This window comes from Musa acuminata, chromosome BXJ2-8 (genome assembly GCF_036884655.1).
Source record: "Musa acuminata AAA Group cultivar baxijiao chromosome BXJ2-8, Cavendish_Baxijiao_AAA, whole genome shotgun sequence".
NCBI lineage: Eukaryota > Viridiplantae > Streptophyta > Magnoliopsida > Zingiberales > Musaceae > Musa > Musa acuminata.
This window is the reverse complement of record NC_088345.1, coordinates 14,942,501-14,965,000: the sequence shown is the minus strand read 5'-3', so window position 1 is coordinate 14,965,000 and position 22,500 is coordinate 14,942,501. Positions and strand designations below refer to the sequence as shown.

General features: G+C 37.1%; 1 protein-coding gene and 1 long non-coding RNA gene across 4 annotated transcripts in view; one reads left to right on the top strand and one right to left on the bottom strand.

Moving 5' to 3' along the window:
- Positions 1–129, top strand: part of LOC135618361 (uncharacterized) — an 836-nt gene extending 707 nt beyond the window's left edge. Inside the window, exon 3 of the long non-coding RNA XR_010488984.1 lies at positions 1–129. This exon is cut by the window's left edge and continues 105 nt beyond it. This is a non-coding gene — a long non-coding RNA (uncharacterized LOC135618361).
- A 1,106-nt stretch (positions 130–1,235) lies between these two features.
- LOC135619293 (serine/threonine-protein kinase ATG1c-like) overlaps positions 1,236–22,500 on the bottom strand; it is a 21,588-nt gene continuing 323 nt past the window's right edge. Inside the window, exons 1-13 of one of the 3 annotated variants that reach the window (XM_065121179.1) lie at positions 22,261–22,500; positions 19,383–19,500; positions 19,207–19,265; positions 14,660–14,724; positions 13,592–13,685; positions 13,430–13,510; positions 13,241–13,346; positions 3,889–3,961; positions 3,479–3,816; positions 3,023–3,393; positions 1,998–2,277; positions 1,837–1,904; positions 1,236–1,649 (exon numbers count right to left, since the gene is read on the bottom strand). The exon at positions 22,261–22,500 is cut by the window's right edge and continues 323 nt beyond it. In XM_065121179.1, coding sequence (XP_064977251.1) covers positions 1,416–1,649; positions 1,837–1,904; positions 1,998–2,277; positions 3,023–3,393; positions 3,479–3,816; positions 3,889–3,961; positions 13,241–13,346; positions 13,430–13,510; positions 13,592–13,685; positions 14,660–14,724; positions 19,207–19,265; positions 19,383–19,500; positions 22,261–22,500 — 2,127 coding nt within the window. In that variant the 3' untranslated portion in view covers positions 1,236–1,415. Of the gene's footprint in view, positions 1,650–1,836; positions 1,918–1,997; positions 2,278–3,022; positions 3,394–3,478; positions 3,817–3,888; positions 3,962–13,240; positions 13,347–13,429; positions 13,511–13,591; positions 13,686–14,659; positions 14,725–19,206; positions 19,266–19,382; positions 19,501–22,260 lie in introns of those variants that run through there. The other 2 variants (XM_065121178.1, XM_065121180.1) reach the window with 2 other exon arrangements.

Here is a 22,500-nt window from a genome sequence, read left to right as displayed (position 1 = left end):
AATGTCTGAGGAGGTAACTTCTTCCTCCATTGGACAACCAATTGTTGATCACTTTAATTTCACATTAGCTGTATGACCTGTACTAAATGTAAGTTGCAATAATATATATATATATATATATAGTTTAAACTCTGTGATTTCATATTAAAGCTGGAACACGTTCGGAGTTTCTTTAGCGAAACAGCCTTCCCTGTTAGAGATATCGTGATCATAACAAGATAAAATTATTAGTAGGTACACTTAGTTGAACAAAACTCTCACAAATCTTTGAACTAAGCTATCAGATTGGATTTAATGATCAAAGGAGAGCCGTTGGCATCAAGAGCAAGTAGTTCTGATGTCATCTGAATCAACAAAAGCTGCTGCACACCGTCAAAAACGAAAATAAAATTTAATTGTTTCAAGAAATTTTGGACAAGACTTACAGAGAAGGGCTCAAGGCAGCAGCAACGTGCTGAAATATTCTTAGCTAATCTGGAAAGTGAAACTATTCTTAAAAGTTTCTTTTAATCCTTGTTTTTCTCTTATCTACCCTTTTTTTTCTCATTAGAGCAAATTCGTCTAAATATTGTCAGGATTACGCCTAGTTTAGCATTAAATATAAAAATAGTCCTAAGCAAAGAATCCTCCTGACTCTCAAAGACGATTGAACAGTTGTCTGGTAAGGAGACCCCTCCACGTTTACTATATAAGAGAAAAGATATCTTCGTTGTGGTTCCCAGAAAGCTTTGGGCTATGTTCAAGGTTTTGTTTCGGCTTCGTGGGCGCATTATTTGGTCTCTTTGTCTTCCAAATAACCTTAAAGAGGGACACATCTTTACCAAACTTTATCCAACAATCTAAGGTTTTTCTAAAAAAATAATTTTTAATACACTAAACCGTTTACAAAATAGTCTCAAGTGAATTGGAACATGAGACTAACTATGCAATACGATCTTATTAATAATACACTATCAAACCCAAATCTGTATTGTCTACTCCAACGACACTCTTGCCGAGTTTGTCGAACCACAATATACTGCTCGATGATTCCAAAGTTTGGGAATAGCGTATGTGAGCCTGTATCCCTCTAAATACTTTTAATCCTTCCTCACATAGGTAGCCAAGACTCAGCCTTTCCTTGTCCCAACTTTTAGATTGGCGTAGGTAAAAGTATCAAGAACAATAAGCACCTGATCGACTTGGATTGCGCCAAACCAGTGATTAGCAACAGCTATGTCACGTAGCAACACATCTCCTAAAACCATGTTTTCAATTAAAAGGTGTTAAATGCCAGCGTTGATAACATCATTTCACGGTTACGTTACATACAGTACACCATCAACCATGCCAAGCCATTCAGCAAAAGAATCACTATACAAAATAATTGATACCACACGTAATGGAACATCAACCAGCGGCTCAAAAGAAATGTTTTATGAGCTCCATTGATCCTCGCACTTGATGCCCATTCTTTGAAACCGGGACTGGCCATGTCTATTGCTGAGAACATCAATGTACACACGAAGGCGGTAACGGTCCGAATTTGTTGGGGAAAATGGTGGGTTAAGGACGAGAGACGGTGCTTCTCCTAGAAGAAAATGTAACAGACATACTGCTTTTGAGTACCGTGATGATGCCCTCTCTGCATTTCCCATCATCTCATCCACCTGTTTGTTTCAGGCAACAAATAGTTAATTATGTTCTATTGAGGTGATATTGATAAAAATAACCCACAAAATTCCATTGTCATGATTACTTGAAATGGATAATGAGATCCACATCAGTACAACTAAAAATGATATTAACTTATTTAACTAGAATGAAAAATTAAAAGACCTAAAATGTTTTACTTACACCGCCCTGTCTGCCCAATGTAAGCGCAGATTGAAATATTATCTCAATTGCATCCGGCAGCTCAGTAGCTACTGCATGATTCTTATGTTAAGGATCAGAAATAAAGACAATATATATGTGTACTAAAACGAAGGGTTCGAAATAAAAACTTAAAATCGTACCTGTCATCTGCCTAATGTCCATGGCAAGCTCCTCAGCATACTCGACACCTAGGAGAAAGTCCCTCTCAATCTCTGAACAAACAGCACCTGATGCTTGAGGATCTGTACAGCTGACATATTCCACCGTGTTGGAAATGCAGTTTTTCCAGGTTCTTACTTCTCGTTGACTTCCTTCTATAGCTGATGCAGCCTGCGCATGGCAAATATGCAGTGCTTGCTTCCAAATAGCAAGAACCACTAGCTGAACTGAGAATGCTTCCAGTTGTCCACCATCTTCAATCTTTTATTATTTTAAGCCCAATGTTGCAGAAAGATACCAAGTCAAACAACAGTCTCAAGAACAAATGCTAAAAAAATTAAACTAAATGATTTAACTGAGAATTACATAGTCCAACAGTATTTTAGCACATGAGAGAAATGGACTAACATTAGAGAATAACTAATTGTAGAAATAAACATATTAAGAAAACCAAACCGTGAGTTTAAATTATTATTATTTGCATTTTTTTATTTACAAAGGTAATTGATGAAGATGGGACTTGATCCAAGACATCGTTATTATCAGTCAAATCCTTTACCAGCTAATCTAGTTGATTATCATAAAAAATTATGTTCCAATTGGACAGAGAAGTGCTGATACCAATGACAAAGCTGTATTTCGTGGAAAAGATATCAATATCTTCAGTATTGAAAGTATTATATTAATAGAAAATCAATTTCATCTGAAGGTCAGTTATTTTGCATCATTGCACATTAACGAAAACCATGAGAAACAAAATAGAAAAAATTAGTTAGAGAAGTAAATTGAGGTTCCTATTCGTTAAAGAAGTTTGATCAAAGAGCTTTAACCAGCATAATTGCAACACAAGCACATTTGGAGAAATAAACATTGTTCAACCTTAATTTGGGTTATTCTGGAACCAAAACATAGAATGGTATCAGAAAAACTAATCATTTGATAAAAGGTCCAACATAAGATACTGTTAGGTAAGACAGGAAAAAAAGATGAGAATCACAAACTTCACCTTTTCTTTGACCACATCTTTTATGACAGATGCAAACTGCTGCAATGATCTAATCCTCATCATGAAGTGAGCAGGTGACTGCTCCGACACATCAGCCATGTCCATGGATCCATGTGAAGTTCCTGATGCAGGAGAGCCACAACTTTCAAGGTTTCTGAGGGCATCAGCATTACCGACTGCTGCACCAGTTATTGGCATTGGTGCACTTGATGCACTAAAATTAGGAGATGTAATTGGTGAACTTTCTGATTTGAATGGTGAATTGCTCGGCCTCGAGGGACTCACTGAGGAAGATGACATCTCCAGAGGTGGTCCAGGAACAAGGACATAGTCTTGATCAACAAATTCCAATGAATCTACAACTGCAGAATCTACGGATCACAGAAGTAATTAGCATAATCTTTAAAGTTATACTGTATTAGGAAACTGTAGTAGGCTGAGAAAGACATATCAGACCTTTGGAAGAGGAAGGCTTTTGCTCCATGAAAGACTTAATATCTTTGGTGTTTCGACCAGGAGACCCACTAGAATCATGCCAACAACCATTATATTTGGAAGAAGTAGCTATATCTTTTAATGGACTACAAGCTTGATTCCTATGTCCAATATCAAAAGATAAGTCAGAAATTGTTTTTGTTAAACCCTTGCTCATGGGATGAGAAAGGTTTCCTTCCTGCCCACCAGAATCCTCATCTAAAGGGAAAGGCAGACAGTCATCATGTGAATTTGCTCCCAATGATCTTATTTGACTAAATTCAACCAGTGGAATTCCATCTCTCTTTTTAGGTTTCATCCTGCAAATGCACAGTTTTAAGTCAAAATTATGAAGTTCCTAAAAACATAAGTATTTGAAACACATTTCTGACCTTGCAGTGTGAAGGGAAGGCTGTTCTGAAAGAAATTGATGATTGAAGAACTCCTCAAATGTTAACCGTTCCACTGGAAGGAATTGATGATTTAGAATGACACAGGATGCCATGAAATATTAAGCTTAAACTATATACTGAGGTTCTGACCAAGAAGGTAATATAGCTTATATAATTTTTTAATGGAGGGACAGCTCTGTGGTAATGTCCATCTCCCAAGGATTTAAATCTCAATCCAATACCAAATTTAGTAACCGGTCAGACTGGTCTGGTACTGATATACCGGTCAGTATACCAACCCATACTACCCAGCTTTATAGGAAAACAGAAGAGAATAAATACCAATCAGTGTTGAGTAGTCTGGTCCAGTACCAGAATTTGGCTGGATGAGCAAAATGCAAGTTCCACCAGTTTTTGATTGCTTTCCATCTCCTATGCCTCTACAGGTGAGGATAAAAAGGAGGCAGAGAGAAAAAGGCAAAAGTTGAAATGACAGGTCAACAAACAAAATTCACCTCTAAAAATTCAACATTCCTAAAAAACCTTATGTCAATACCTTCGAAAATGTAGCAAAGCCCCAAAACCGAGGTATGCAATTTCGAAAATGTAGCAAAGCCCCAAAACCTTATGTCAATACCTTCGTACCGATCCGTCAGCTTACTAGTACATGGACCGCCTCTTACCGAATGGAACGAAATATATATATATATATATATATATACAAGGCGACGTCGCGTCGCCTTTTTCGGCGACGTCACCTTTTATAATAATATTTATATATAAATATATATAATCTTATATATATATATATATATATATATATATATATACGAGGCAACGTGACATCGTCTTTTATAAATATATTTTATATAAATATAAATATATATATAAACGAGACGACATCACCCCGCGTGGGAGAAGGAATGTGACGTCGCCTTTTATAAAAAAAAAGAATATATATATATATATATATATATATATATATAGTTTCGTACCGAACCGAACGAACGTCGAAACTCCGGTACGGTACGAAATTGCATACCTTACCCAAAACAGTGCACAAGCTATGCAAGAAAAATGTCAAAGCAACAAACGTGCAGTTAAACTTTAATATATCTGGTAAGCAGTCTACCTAGCAATAAATCACTGACTATCTATCCTACAGATTTAAGTTGTACAAGTGTCAATTTTCTATTCAACTCATCAATGTGAATTATCAGCATCCAAGTATTAATACATTGTTATCCCTAGAGTTCTATAGGGAGTATGAGATTTGATCTAGATCTTCTATGCTTCAAAATTGCTGCATCAGCATCCAAGTATTAATACATTTCTATCCCTAGAGTTCTATAGGGAGTACGAGATTCCATCTTGATCTTCTATGCTTCAAAATTGCTGCTTTAGGTTTCACAGACTTCTGATCAAAGCCTTGAGTTAAAATGGACATATTCGACAAACATGATGCACAAAGGGTGTTTAGATCAAATGGAGTCAGTCACATATGTTTTTTTTGTTAGGAATGAGTCGGCACTAAGAAGGGGGGTGGGGGGTGGGTGAGGGGTGGGTGAATTAGTGCAGTGGTAAAATCATGTCGTTTCGTACGATAAAACTGATTTCGAAAACTTGTTCAACTTGAAAGCGTATTCGTAAACGTATTGAAAGCAGTAAGCAAATAAGGAAGTTTGCAGTAAAATAAATTGCACAAAAGAAAAGGCAAACCGGATTTTTGTAGTGGTTTGGTCGTCGTGACCTACATCCACTCCGTCGATTCCTCTTCCATCGAGACCACCGACATCCACTATCGATCTTCCTTTAATAGGCGAAGATCAATCTCCTTCTTACACCTATCTTCTCCTTTTCACTGGTTTAGGAGACAACCTTTACAAGCACACACTCCTCTCTAAACAGAATTCTAAGTTTCAGCTAGAGGAGGGGATTTCTCAAGAGATTTCTATAGCGTTTTCTCATTTTTAAACTCTCTGTGCTTGTATTTGTTAACCAGGGATGAGAGGGGTATTTATAGGCTTTAAGTTGATTCAAACTCGAAGCCTAAAAAGGTCTCATCCTAGGTTTCCTGGGTACTGGGCGGAACTACCACCGCAGGATCTGCCATTGGGCGGTACCACCGCTGGCAGCATTACTGCCGACGGTACCACCGCCTAGATTTCCTGGGGTGTTGTTCCCCAAGCGGTGCCACCGTCGGCTAGGGTTTCAGCACCCTGGTTGGGCCTTGAATCAGACTTAAACCAGCCCAAGTTCGGGCCCAGTTGACCCTTAACTGAGTTGATGAGATTACCTCCCAATCTCAATTTTAATTATGTGCTAACTACGATTCTTAAGACATATTCTAAGCAAGATAAGTCTTATTTCTTCCAACGAGCTTCCGGTGAACTTCCGATAATCTCTCGGTAATGTTCCGACGGACTCCCGGCAAGTTCCTGGACTTTACAACGATCTTCTTGGCGAGTTCCGACGAGCTTCTTTGGCAAGCTCATGGACTTCTCGGTTGGTTCCAACAGAACTTCCGACGAGTGTCTGAACTTTCGACGAACTCTCGAACTCCTAACGAAATCGCGTTCTTGACTCCGGGACTTCATTTTGCTTTATGCCTTGCTATCGTAGTTAATCCTACACACATAAAAACACACTTCGATCTAGACAATTATTACTAAGAATGAATCATGTAGTTCGGCATGTCATTGGTCCATCGACGCTTCATCCGATTCTTCGATACATCGTCCTCTCGTACGGCCTATTGTCCAATTGGCTAATTGACCTCCGCAACTCCGATATCCTTGGCGCAATATACGCTCTTCTTGGCCCGATACCCGAATCCATAGCCGAAGCCTTCTGTCAATACGTCGACCGATCCTTCGGCCCGACGTCCAATCTTCTGACATATTTTCCTCCGGCCTAACATGATTCTCCCTGATTGAAGCATCCTGCGTCACTCAAAACGCAGATTAAATCATAAACACTTATCAATTGGTTTCATCATCAAAATCCGAGATTCAACAATCTCCCCCTTTTTGATGATGACAACCAATCGATGACGGAGTTAACCTTAACTCCCCCTATCAATATGTCATATTGATAGAACCTTGAATTCAAGCTGAATTCAAGTCATTGCAAATTTCATCATGAATATTTTTGCAACACGTCATCATACATAACATGATCAAACTTCTCCCCATTTGTCATCAACAAAAAGGAGAAATGTAACTTTCAAATGTTTGGATATAATGTCAAATCATCGTATACTAAACATAATCTTCAATTTTATCATCATGCAAGCTAGCAATAATTTTACAACATTTTAAAACATACAAGCTAGCAATTTTGAGATGTTCAAAAAAGCAACTCTTAATTCTTGAAATATAAGTTTTGCTAGATGTGCTAAGTTAACATTTTTTGCTTCTTTAGATAGGCAAGATAGCACTTCTTGGTGATATTCAAGATAGCAAGTTCTACATCATGCAAGCTAATGAACCTTACAACATTTTAGAACATGTATAATCACCAAATCATCATAAAGTTTAATGATATGCAAAATTACAAATATTGTAAGTTTGCATTTATGCGTCTTAAGATTTGCAAGATAGCACTTCTTGCTTCTCTTTTGAGATGAGCAAGCTAGCAATTTTTCTCCCCCTTTGTCATTGTCAAAAAGAAGGGAAGAATACAATTTAATATCTCTTTTTCCCTTTACAACAATTTTCAAATCATGACAAAGGATAAATAATCAAAGATGAAAAATCAAGTTATGAATGTTAAAATAATTTTTCATCATGAATATTTTATCATTGCATGCATTATTATCATAAGTTGAAGTATTGCATGCATAATATCAAATCATCATTCATAATTCCATTAATGTTTCAATCATTATTTCAATATGTTTGTGTATCATTATAGTTTCAACTTACAACATGTACAAATTTAAAACTTTACATATCATCCTTACTCTATGCATGATACTAAAAATAAATCAATCATCATATCATACATGATACTCATAAGCTAGCAAATTTATATCATTTTAGAGCATCAAAACAATATCATGAGTATTTCATGCATTCATATCATCACATCAATTTCATCACATGAAGAATATCAAAAATTAATTGGGTGATGAGATATACACTAAATAAATACAAGGGAGTTTCAAAAGATGAAAGAAAAATCAAGTTATGTATATCATGTTCTAAACTTCAAAGCACATCATCTCGAGTTGTGAGTCCAAAAAAAAAATCATGGAAACATTGTGATTCATTAGGACAAATATTCTCATTAATAAACTGCAAGAAATCATTCGAGAATAAAAAGTGAGGGATCTTAATTCAATTAAGAAAAATATCAAGATTTGATTCCGAGAATCCAAGATCATGAGTTCACCAATACTTCTTTTTAATATATAGCAAGTAGAATCATAGAAGATCAAATAGTAAAAGATCTTTAAAAGAAATTTTAAGTCATGAATTCCTAAAAAGATATTCTCTTTAGTAAATCACAAAAGAAAACGCAGGAGAAAAAGATTTCAATTTATGCATAAGAAATTTTATAATTCAAATTCAAATCTCAAGTAATCCCGAGGAATCAAAATCACGATATAGGTAAAGACTCATTCAAATTCAAATGATCAAAATCATCAAAATCTTTTTAAGAAAATTTAATGAAGACAACGTAAATAGATTCTCATGAGAACTCGATTCATGCATAATGTCTCAATTTTTCATGAATGTCACAAAACATAATTTATTTCAACAAATCTCTTTTTTTTATAAATAACAAAAAGAAACATAAGAGATTAAATGATACAATATCTTGATTCATACATAAGAAATATCAAGTTATAAATCTTGAAAAATCAAGATAAAGCTCATTTAAATCCAAATCATCAAATCAAAATCATTTTCAAGAGATTCTAAGAATAAAGATAGGTTCAATAGTCTCTCCTTTTTTAAAAGTCGATAAAGTAGAGAAATTTTTTAAAGAGAAAGCTTTCTTCTTTTTAGTGATTCAATTCATAAGATTGATTTCATAGGAGCATGCCTTTTTCATTTATGCCAAATAAAAACATGCATCATTCATTAACACCGAAAAAGAACTTTCAAAAGATTGCAAAAATTATCATGTATAAGTTCGAAATATAAACTCGTTTAGCATGCTGTCAAATCATCATTATATTTTCATTAAGACATCAAGCATGGTTTTGTTGAACATAATGTTGAATGATTCTTAAAGATATCTAAACTTCTTTAGTTTCAATTTGTGTGATTGACTTTATATTAGCATGCCCAAATATTTGTTCTTATGTCAAAACCATGCATCAACGTTTAAAACGGAAAAATAAAAAATCATCAAGATCAAAAAGTATAACACATAATTCCAAAACATATAATTTCAAATGATTACTTCAAATCCTCATGCATAAAATAAAATAATCAAGATATACATTATTGCTTCTTAAAACATACATAGGATTTATCTTAAGTATTAGATTTATGTCTAATAATTTTGTTTATTTATCATAATATATATAATTTTCATTATCATTTTTAAAATTACTAGTATGATCCCAATTTTTGCATTTTCATTACATTATTAAACATGCAATTTTCAAAAAAAAATTTATATAATTTTTTTAAACTAAATTAAAAATAACTCATGAAGAACATCAAGTACTTTCAAAGTAAACTAAGGGAGTTTCGTTTAAGTTGTTTACCGCGTTGTAGAAAGTCGTTATGGCGTGGTTTGCCACTTCGCCTTTGTTGATTTTCTCCTCGTCTTCGGAGGAGCTCGATTCATCCCAAAGTTATTCCCTCTTTTTGCGTTCATAGCAAGTAGTTGCGTTCTTTTTGTTCTTTAATTTTTGTTTCATGATCTTTTTAAATTTCATAGTGATGAGTTCAAGTTCACCATCACTTGAGCTTATACTCGAGTGGTCTTCAATTGTTCTTTATCCAAAATCCTTCCTGTTCTTTGGAAGGTGGTTCTCAAGTTTTTTACGTGCATTGCACGTCATTTCATAGGTCATTATGGCCCGATAAGTTCTTCGATCAAAAAAGTATTCAAATTTTTTGATTCTTGAATAGCTGTTATTTTCGAATCCCAATTTTTAGAAACCGATCATAAAATCTTATTAACGAATTCAAAATTAGAAAAGCATTTGCCAAGTGCTTTTAAACCATTGACGACATCCGTAAAACGAGTGTACATGTCAACAATGGTTTCGCTCGACTTCATTCAAAAAAGTTCAAAATCGTGCATTAAAAGATTTATTTTAGAATCTTTTACTCTATTAATTCCTTCGTGTGTGATTTCGAGAGTGTGCCATATATCGAAAGTCGTTTGGTAAGTAGAAATACGATTAAACTCGTTTTTGTCCAAGGCACAAAATAGAGCGTTCATAGCTCTAGCATTTAAAGAAAATGTCTTCTTCTCCAAATTATTCCAATGGTTCATTGGAAGAGAAGACCTACGAAAACCATTTTCAACAATGTAATTCATAAGTTCAATTCCAAAGAAAGCAAGAACACTCCCATTCGAGTTTTCTAATATGTGTAGTTCATCCCATTAAAAAAAGGAGGACAAATGAGAGAGTAACCCTCTTGAAAGCCGAAAAGAGTCATTTCTCTAGGGTGTTAAACTAAATGAGAAATACGAGGCTTTGATACCAACTGTTAGGAACGAGTCGGCACTAAGAGGGGGGTGAATTAGTGCAGCAGTAAAATCACGTCGGTTCTAAAATTTTCTTTCGTTTCGTACGATAAAACCGATTTCGGAAACTTGCTCAACTTGAAAGCGTATTCATAAACATATTGAAAGCAGTAAGAAGGTTTGCAGTAAGATAAATTGCACAAAAGAAAAGGCAAACCGGATTTTTATAGTGGTTCGACCGTCGTGACCTACATCCACTCCGCCAATTCCTCTTCCGTCGAGGCCACCGGCATCCACTATCGATCTTCCTTTAATAGGTGAAAATCAACCTCCTTCTTACACCCCTCTTCTCCTTTTCACTGGTTTAGGAGACAACCTTTACAAGCACACACTCCTCTCTAAACAGAATTCTAAGTTTAAGCTAGATGAGGGGATTTCTCACAAGATTTCTACAGCGTTTTCTCACTTTTAAACTCTTTGTGCTTGTGTTTGTTAACTAGGGATGAGAGGGGTATTTATAGACTTCAAGTTGATTCAAACTCGGAGCCTAAAAAGGTCTCATCCTAGGTTTCCTGGGTATTGGCGGTACCACCGTCATTCCTGGGCGAGCGATACTACCGTCGTAGGATCTGCCACTGGGCGGTACCACCACTGGCAGCATTACTGCCGACGGTACCACCGCCTAGCTTGGGCGGTACCATCGCCCAGATTTCCTAGGGTGCTATTCCCCAAGAGATGCAAACGCCGACCCTAGCGATGCAAACACCGGCCCTAGCGATGCCACCGCCGGCCAAGGTTTCAGCACCTTGGTTGGGCCTTGAATCTGACCTAAACCAGCCCAAGTTCGAGCCCAACTGGCCCCTAACAGAGTTAATGGGATTACCTCCCAATCCCAACTCTAATTATGTACTAACTACGATTCCTAAGATATATTCTAAGCAAGATAAGTCTGATTTCTTCCGACGAGCTTCCGACGATCTTCCGGCGAACTTTCGATGATCTCTCGGCAATGTTACGACGGACTCCCGGAAAGCTCCTGGACTTCACAACGATCTTCTTGGCGAGTTCCGACGAGCTTCTTTGGCAAGCTCCTGGACTTCTCGGTTAGTTCCGACAGAACTTCCGACGAACTCTCGAACTCCCAACGAAATTGCGTTCTTGACTTCGGGACTTCATTTTGCTTTATGCCTTTTTATCGTAGTTAATCCTACACACATAAAAACACACTTCGATCTAGACAGTTATTATTAAGCATGAATCATGTCGTCCGGCACGTCATTGGTCCATCAACGCTTCATCCGATTCTTCGACGCATCGTTCTCTCTTGCGACCTATTGTCCAATCGGCCAATTGATCTCCGCAACTTCGATATCCTTAGCGCAATATCCGCTCTTCTTGGCCCGATGCCCGAGTTCATGGCCCGAAGCCTTCTATCGATACGTCGACCGATCCTCCGGCCCGACGTCCAATCTTCTGACATGTTTTCCTCCAGTCCAACATGATTATTCCTGCTTTAATTGTCTCTTCCTGATCGAAGCATCCTGCGTCATTCAAAACGCAGATTAAATCATAAACACTTATTAATTGGTTTCATCATCAAAATCCGAGATTCAACATTTTTTTCATCATTTTCGTTGAAGCGAAAAGAAAAACAAAAGGCTCAAAGATGGTATTCGTCTAGTAAATAATGAATTCTAATGAAGAGGAAAGCTCTTGCATTTGCTATGATATAAGTAGGAAACACAAATGCAGACAAAGTTGTTGAGATCCACTGCATAACTAGACAAATGCATTTGCATTTGCCGCTTCCCCCCTTCAAGCTGAATGTTCTACCATCCTTCATGGATTACAAAAGGCCCAAGACTTAGGACTTCAACAAATTTTGCTCCACACAGATTCACTAACCTGTGTAAATTTTGTCAACAAAGTTCACACATACCCTGGTACCTCCACTCTATGTTCCTGGACATTTTTAGAATTTCCAGCATAGTAAATGTCATTAAAGCTGTTCATATCCCTAGTGGTCAATAGGTAAGCCCATCTCTTGGCTACAAGGGCTTTTGTTCTTCTAGCAGCTGCTCCCAGGGAGAAACTCCCCTCTTGTCTGCTACTTGTATACCCTCTTTTGTTTAATAAGCATACTAAGTTCTTTTCTTTTAGAAAAACTGTATGATTAGACTTCTCATTGAGCATTGAGTTGCATAAGATGAACTGACTTCAGAAGAAAACTGGAAGAAGTGAAAGGAGAGAAGAAGTTGGACAATGAAATAAAGAATTTATCATGAATGATGCAGCCCAAGTAAGATTTGCAAACAGGAACCAGTCTCTTGTAATGCTTTCTGTTCGATAAGCACTTTGACATATCTGCCTTCGAGATTTACATTTTTCTTGTTGCAAATTTTGTTGCTCCTTGCTTTCTGCTCTAAGTCTAGGATAACTTGGAGGGTTGCTCCTTGATTTCAGGAATCTAAACAACAATAAGTGTAATCATGCTGTCCATCAAACAAAATCCTTCTCTTGCCTTGGTTCATCTTCATTAGGATTTTTTAGCATATTAGGGGGTTGACATATAGTTAAAAGCCAGTTGTTGAAATATAGTTTTCCATTGAGTTCTCTTAATGTTGATTGGTACTCCATGGCTCAAAGAAGGCTTACATGATGAATCATCTTTTCAAGTGAAAAGGCAGCATACCTGCATTACGACGCAATAACTTTTGGCACAAATCCATACAGTCACAACTCAAATTGTAGCCCAATGGGAAACTTAGCTCATTTGTTTTGACTATATTCTGCAGCAACTGCTTGAGAAAGATCCTATGTTACTGGAAAATTACAATTGCTTATGTGGTACATCATTAACAAACTAAATAAGCAAACCAACCTGTATTTGACTATTTCCAGTAAAAGGTGTTTTTCCTGTCACAAGTTGATAAAGAATAACACCAATGCTCCATAGATCTGCCTGTTATTAGAGTGAAACATGGTCAACAGACCTGCATGAATTATGGATGGTATTTCTTATGTGGCAATAATTGGAACTCACCTTCGCATCATATTTCTGAAATTGCATTACTTCTGGAGCCATATAAAGAGGTGAACCACAGAGAGTCTCAGCTAAGCCACGAGGTGGCAGAGATCTGACATGAGTTTATTACGATAGACAGCCAAAGCACCATATAAAAATATATATATATTCCATAAAGTGACCAGAAAAACAATCTAAACAGAAAAAGCAATTCAAGAAATATGGCATTCCAACAAAAGTTTTACTGATTATGAGATACTAAGCATGTCTTGCATATTTGAAATGTTGAAAGACAATGAAAATTGAGTTAAAATTATTATTTAGACATTGCAAGAGATTATGAATAAAAAAAAAGGCTCTAGAAAAATATCTCAGAGCATAACCTCGCAAAAGCTAGAAAATTTTATAAAGGCAAAAAAATAATGATGAAATTAGCAAAGATATAATCTTAGAACAGTACCAAAGTTTTTTTTTTAGCACCAGTGTAGTTGACAGTGTGAAGATGCAGACAAAAGACCACACTGGAATTAGTAGTTCACAGTCAAAATCTTTTTAATCTTAAATCATGAATTATTTGAAGTGGTCCACTTTCACAATACACCAACGGAAAGACAGTGAAACAACTAAACATATCTGATGATGTTTCTTTTCTAATTCTATTGAAAATAGATAACAAGATCTCAGACAAATTTTGGCAAGATGCAACATCTGAGCCAATTTTATGAGAAATGCCTTGGTTAATGGTATTCTAGGATAGAGAAATCAACCTATTCTACATAGCTCATTTGGATCCAAGAAACTCATGTTGTTAGTAATGCAACAACTCATTACATTGATCAACAAATATTGAATAAAAAGAACTTGTAACGTTAGTACAACATCGTAAGGCTAGCATGTCAAGCAAAGGGGAGGCTCACAAGAAAAGATTGCAAGTAGTGATCATTAATTATGGAAAATAAGAATCACATATATGACATTCTATAAGATTGGCTAATCCATGCATATCAATTTCATGAAAAACAATAACAAAATAAATATACAGCATTAATATTATAAACAAAGCAAGAACAAGAATAAAAAACTCACCTTGCAAAGCCAAAGTCTGCAATTTTCAGGACAGCATTTTCACCATATGATGAGAGAAGAAGATTCTGTCTTACAAAAATTTAAGCATTAAAGTAAAAGCAGTTGCAACTCTAAAGTTCAAAACTAAGTTTAGTTAGCAACAGAAATAATTAACTGTTAACTAGACATGAAGTACATTAAAATCTAAACATTGCTTGAAAATATTTAAACAACAATAATAAATAACCTAACTGAATGTACCAGTGAAAGAAAGTTAAGATGGCAGATTAAAGCATAATAAGCTGCCCAAAAATAACTCCAGCTGAAATTGATTTTCAACAGTAAATTCTCAAACACCAAAGTACTCTAATAACTATGCAGTTAACCCAAAAAATCAGAATAAGAAAATATAGAATTCTGAATTAAAGCCCATGTGTAAGCAGTTTTTCTTTTAACACGAGGCATGGTGGTTGTTTGAGGATTAGTCGTAATTTATTGGTAGATATTTTTGAGATATTTTGTCCAAATTTATTGGTAGATAAATTATATTTAAGTAAGAATAAGAGTGTATCTAATTCTATGTTATGAGGAAAACTTAAAAGAAAAACACCTAATTGACACTAATTAACTCTAATTAGACTTTAATCGCACCAAATACAAGGAAAAACACTTAATCAACCAATAAATTCATAATCAAACAACTAATAACAAGCCGTGATTGACCTTAGATACCCCCAATTTGGGGCTAAATGTAAGAGAATAGACCTAATCTGGACTAAACGTATGACAATGACCTTACGTTTAACCTTCATTATTATGCATTAATGTGCTTCTAATTATTTGAAATTATAAATAAAACATAGGAAAAGTTAAATGCCTTTAATTGGAGAGAAATTCCACCGGATCCTAAGTTCCAATCTCTCTTTATCCAAATCAATAGCTTGACTACCACTAACCACCGATTAGAAATTTTAATCACAAGTGACTGTAAGAGAGTGAGAATGAGAGTAAATGAGTATGAGTGAAAGAGAGGAGAGGAAGGGGGATTTAAAGAGGCCCCAACGGTCAATTTGACTGTTGGTGACTGTTGAGGTTAAACTAGAACCGATTTGGGTCATTATCAGTCAAACTCTGACCGGCACCAACACATATCAACTGATAGAGGACCTGTATCAATCGTATCGCCCAATACAAACCCTGTACGGACCTATACCTGGACATATTCCTGCATCTTGTCAAAATGAACTGCTTCATGTACCAGTCAACTAGCTACTCAAGCGATATGTACCACACGTTTCCTAATGTTTTAGGAAAACATCAGACAATGCTATAGACAATAAAAACATTATTATAAGATTAAAGGTAAAAAATATTCTATAACATTTTTTTCAGGAGAATAAATTAGTTAAATAAAAGATGATACCGAAGCTTCAAGTGAGATAACATTATAGCATATGATATCTCCGATGAATGATGGTAATAACCTACAGAGTCAAAGTGTGATTTGATGTCATTGTGGTTAAGACATCTTCAAGACTTCATGAATATCAAGGTTTGACGTACCGAAGCATACTGCTCGGTATACGCAGAACATTGGTACACCCCAGTATACCGTGTTGGTATGCTTGGTCCAACTCAGTACGTACCATACCAACAGCTAGTCGGTATATCGATACAGACCAATAATGCAAATCATGATGAATATATTACAAATATACTTGGTTCTAGGCAGTGATTGCAAAAGGCGCTCGGGCGCTCGCCTAGGCGCTCGGGCGAGGCGAGGCGAGGCGAGGCGAGGCCCGAGCGCCTCGCTAATGTCCCAGGCGGTGCGCTTCAATCAGGCGCCGCCTAGGCGCTCGCCCGAGCCCAGGCGCTGGGCGCTTCGGGCGAGCGCCTGGGTAAACCGAACCAGAATTTTAGGTCTGGTTCGGTCCTGGTTCGATTGTTAGTTGGTTCAATCGAACCAACTAAACCGATATAACCCCAACCCTAACCTGCTGCCGCTGCCGATCCCGATCGCGATCTCGTCGCTCGCTGTCGCTGCTCCTGCTGCCGCTGCTCGCCGCTGTCGCTGCTCGCGCCTCCCGCGAGCCTTCCCGCTGCTCGTGCCTCCCGCGAGCCCTCTCGCTGCTCGCGCCTCCTGCGAGCCCTCCTGCTGCTCGCGCCTCCCGCGAGCCCTCTCGCTGCTCGCGTCTCCTGCGAGCCCTCCCGCGAGCCTTCCCGCTGCTCGCGCCTCCCTCGAGCCCTCCCGCTGCTCACGCCTCCCGCGAGCCCTCCCGCTGCTCGCGCCTCCCTCGAGGCCTCCCGCTGCTCGCGCCTTCCGCTCCCTTTCCCTTTCCCGCTGCCGCTGCCGCCACTGCTGTCGTCGCTCGCCGCCGCTGCTGCCGCCGCTCGCCGCTGCTTCCTCGTTTCTACAGTACTCGGTACACTGCTACAGTACTCGATACGGTACGGGGCGGTCCGCGTACCGCTGGTCTGTCGGACCGGTATGTACCGCCCGTACCGGGCGGTACAGTCCGGTATGGCAAACCTTGTTCAGAACTATAATCCTGTAATGACTAACATAGTAAACCATCACAAAATATTTTCTTTTCTCATTATAAAATATTTGGTATAAAGTTTTTAAATACCACTTGATTTTAACCTCTAAAATTGTCAAGAATGCAAAATTGTTATATTCTCTAACTACAAATACTTATAAAATCAACATCTGTACAAAAATACATATTATCAGCTTTACATATTTCTAATATATGCTTTTCCAGGTATCACAGACAAGAACATAATCAATCATGAAGACACACAAGGTGGCATATCTAACAATCAGTCTGTCCAACAGCTTATAATATTTTGAATGGACAATTTTTTTTCAATTGGCCACTTATCAAATAGACTGACCAAGAAGCTAAAAGATAAGTGCACTATAAATACATGCACATGATGGCAACCATCACTGCCAACCCTTTCATGGAAAACATATATAGACATTTTAAGGAACAAAAAGCCTTCTTTATTGTTTGAAACTAAGTGATCTTTGTCATGTTGCACTCTTTAAAGTTTAAACCTAATGTGAAATATCTTGTTATTTTTAGTGGTCACTTAAACGTCTTGGACATCTGAACCTCCTAAATGTTCTCCCATTTCAGTTTAAGTGGGGCTACTTCAATCTACACAACCAACCATTTCTCATCCAATGTTCCCTTATTATGCTCAAACTCTATTTTCACAATTCAAAAATCTTCAATAAAGAAACAAAACTATTGTCGACTTCATCGAGATATTCTAAAATTGATGGCCCAAAATATCACTCGAGTTAGAAGAACAACTTGTTGCAAGATATTTTGGAGACTTAAGGATAACAATCTAACAATATCAATCAAACATCTAGTGATATAAAGTAGAGAACCTTAACAATAACAATTCAACATCTAAGGAATGGTTCTTCCTTTATAATAACAAAAATAGATGTATTCTAGTAAAGCTCATCAAATTCAGTTACCAAATTGCTTAAAAGAAAGAAACGGGCAGCACTGTTGGTTCCAGACTGTGCCAAGAGAGGAGAGGAGGGAGAAGAAAGAGAAACCAGCAAAAGAGGGAGGAGAGGAGAGCAGGGAGACAGCAATGGCAAATCTAGGTTGCAGTTGAGAGAGAGGGTGGAGAAGAGGAGCAGGGAGAGGGGAGTGGTGAGGATAGTGGCAGTTCTTAGTGATAGTTGTAAGAGGAGAGAAGGGATGACAGAGAGGAAGGTGAAGAAGAGAATGGAATGGGGATCATGACCAAAGCAATTCTATGTTATGGCCGATAGAATGAAAAGAGAAGAGAGAAGGGGCAGAATAGGGAGGAGCAGGGAGTGTGACAGCCACAGTTCTAGATAGTGGTTGACAGGTCGAGAGAGGAGGATGGAGGAAAGAGGAAGTAGCCATGGCCAAGAGAGGAGAGGAAAAGACAAGGGAGTAGTTGAAGAAGGGTTTCAACTTGCCACCAGCAAAAGAGGGAGAAGAAGGATGGAGCCACAACCAAGAAGAGGAGAGGGAAGGAGGCAAAGGGATGGTGACAGAAACATTTCCAAATTACAGATGAGAGAGAAGAGGAGGGAGATGGAGCAGAAGCAGAGGGGGAAGAAGGCTCTGCAACAAAATGATTACTTCAACATATATGCTTCCTAGCTAAAGATGTAGTTGTCTTTGAAAATTAGTATAATTTTTTTTATAAAAGTATATCCAGTTTAAGCTTATAATCACCCAAATATAGAGAACTCCTGACTAAAGACTAACCACTATTGGCTCAGACACAAAAAGGAAGTTTGTTAATTCAGAGAGAAAAATTGGCTTATGAAAGCCCTGAAGAATAATTAATATTTGAAGCCAGTAAGCCAGTAAATATTCATTCAATCAGGTGAACAGTCCAATTGCTCTTGACAATTAAATAAGGCTTGGAGTCTTAACATATTAGAAAAATCAAGATATAGATGCACAACATTTCAGCCACCTTTTATGCAGAATATCCATAAGTTTCAGATATTAGAGAATAGAGATCGAGCAATGGTATGGGAGCAAAAAGGATAATACCTGTGGCTTTAAGTCACGATGAATGACATTGTTATCACGGAGAACCTGCAAACCAGAAGCTGTAAAGAGAATAAATCATCTAAAATTAAATTAATCAAAGTCTCTACAACAAACTGCATGAAAACACATTAGTACGAGCTTCAATAACAAAATTTCCAACATACAAACCATGGTACCTAGTTGTTTCATGAAATGCTTTGCAGTTGCTTCTGGAACTCTACCATGATTCTGTATATACACAGACAAATCGCCACCTCTGCAGTACTCCAATATGAGATATATTCTGCCAGAGCTCTGATTCAATATAATATGCATAAACAAAAGTACAGATTTAGCAAACTGCATGAATGCAAAGTTAAGATTTTTTGCTACTTCAATTTGCTTTCACAAAAATATAAATAAAGACCTACAAGAACTATCTTAAAAATAAAACAAGAACAAAAGTACTATCAGCTGGTGAAAATTGCATCAAGTCCACAAAGGGTCAACTGAAAAGAAATTGAACTGTTCTTAACCAACAAAAGAACCAAATCAACTGTACTAGCAAAAGAAAAGGAAAAAAGTTAGGAAAAAAATCAAAATAATCAATAAAGAAGAGAGAAAGATAGCCAGCAGTTCTTTATCTAGGAGAAAAGCATATCATACCAGCAAAAGAATCCTTTTGTTTCATAAATAAATCAGGTCTCCTAGTTTACTCAATTAAAGATTTTAGAACTACAGAAAGCAGAAAGAAAAAAGAGGAGATATAGCCTCATTAGTGCCTCATTAGTCGATTGAAGAATAGTGGTATACCAAGTTTACCAAGCAGAATATACAAAGCTGAGTCACGACCGATACACTAGTATACTATGTTACTGCATAAATTTTCAATCATTGTTTCAAATAATGATCAATCAGTACATACTGACCAGTATTTACCAGTGCAACCGAGAACCATATAGATCAGTACCGGTCAGTACTCCATGTTTTAACTTTTTTTCATTAATACTGGGTGATACAAGTTGTTAACACTGTCCGTCTCTGGTATATCAGTACAATACTAATCCAACAAGGTGCTAGAATCGACATTGAACTAAGATTAATCCTTGTTTCAACATTACTATTTTAAGGGGACAAGCAGCTGGTGTCAGTATCACCTCACCTATATAATCTAGTTGGATCGATTTTCTAAAACTTGCTTTATGGACTCAATAAAAGGGAATTAATCATCAATAAATACAATCACCCACAACCACATCTAGTTTCATTGGCAAATTTGAGTCCCCTTAAGGGGAAGCATTTATATTAAAAAAAATCCTATCAACCATAATGTTAATAAAGAAGGCATTCTATCTTTTTATATCTTTTCCAAAATATATACCTAAATGACATCAAACAAGCAACTAAAACTCCCTAGTGAAATCCCAAATCAATTAATAACAGATCTGGTCTGGTCTATTACATCTATATGGAACTAAAAAATTCAACAAATCTAAATATAAATTGTTCAAAATAGATCTAACCTCAAGCATGGTTGCATCTATCTTTTTATATCTTTTCCAAAATATATACCTAAATGACATCAAACAAGCAACTAAAACTCCCTAGTGAAATCCCAAATCAATTAATAACAGATCTGGTCTGGTCTATTACATCTATATGGCACTAAAAAGTTCAACAAATCTAAATATAAATTGTTCAAAATAGATCTAACCTCAAGCATGGTTGCATCTATTTACTCTATTAATTTTATTGAAGCGCTTAGATTTTCATAATGTTATGTATCTCTTTCCGTACACTTGACTTACAAGGTGTGATGACAAAGGAGATAATAAAAAAAAGACCTTGTGCATGAGGCTTCTGGCAGTGCAAGGATCAAATTATACAGTTTTACCCATATACTTAGGGTGGCTATTTTCGTGGGTAATGACAAGAGCTAATATCATTCCTCAAATGGGTTGACCTATGAATTATGAATATATATAGTCTAGATTTGATATATTAGCATTAATCAAATTCATATTAGACCAGTATATTGGTACCATACCAAATCAAATATAAATATATTAGCGTGCAATATATCAAATCTGCTTAATATCTAGCAATAAACCTCAATTTATGAACTGCAATATGCAAACATCTATAGAAGTTTAAAGTCAATGTACTATTTATGGGTTGCAAGATGCAAACATATGAGGAAGTTTCAAGTAGCTGCTTGATTGACAAATCTGCTTGCTGATTCCCTAGCATATTCATCTCTTATTCAGGGCTTCACTTATTAGATTCTAGGACCAGACTAAAACTGAAGATTTCTCCACAAAACCATGGCATTCAACCTGTAATAGTGAAACACTACTAATGTACCAGGATTTTGCAGCCAGTATATTCTAAGAAGTACATTTGGTGTTGTTCCAACTTCCTAGTTCTCACTTGTATTAAGTTGTGCGACCTCACTCATCAACAACAAGAGGTATGTCACCAAGCTAAAATCAAGGATCAGGTAAGGGTCTCGTCGACAAACACCTGGGCCAAGCATAATTTGACTCAAAAACCATCCTAATACCTTAACACAATTCCTCCTCACAGGTACAAGGAAAGAACACAACGGTAGTAACAATTTACATTCACATGAGCAGATAAAGCAGAGGTAATTCTGTGCAGCATCATCACAGCAACCAATTGCAATTATTCATGTATGGAAGAGCCCAACATTCACAAAAGCAATCAAGAAATTATTCCATGAGAACTTTTTTTTACACCTTAAACATTGGTATGGTGGTGGTGTATCAGAACGACTTACCAAAGTTGAGAGCTTGAAACCACAACTAAAACATTTTTACACCTTAAAGATTAGTCCGGTGGTATCAAACCCTTTTACCAAAAGTTTGAGGGTTTGAAACCTCATCCGAGATAATTTTTTTGGTTTGAATTTTAATCTTGATTTTACGAAGATGTCAGCTAGCTTGGCTGGTATGGACTTTGACAATTTATCGCAAGGTCCTGAGATAGAATCCTGCCTTTGCGAGTTATCCTTTGTGAAAAATATATATATAAAAAAGAGGAAGGATAGGGGACCTGGATGAAGTCGTAAAGGGCGATGATGTTGGGGTGGTTGATGCGACGGAGGATGAAGACCTCGGACAGAAGGTTTTCCTGCAACTTATTGGAGAGGCGGTCCATGGCGATCTCCTTGACGGCCACCTCCGTACCCCGCACGCGGTGTCGCGCCCGCCATACAGTGGAGAACGCCCCAGCCCCGATCTGCTGCCCGATCATATAGTCCCCAACCAACCGGCCCCCTCTCGCCACGCCGCC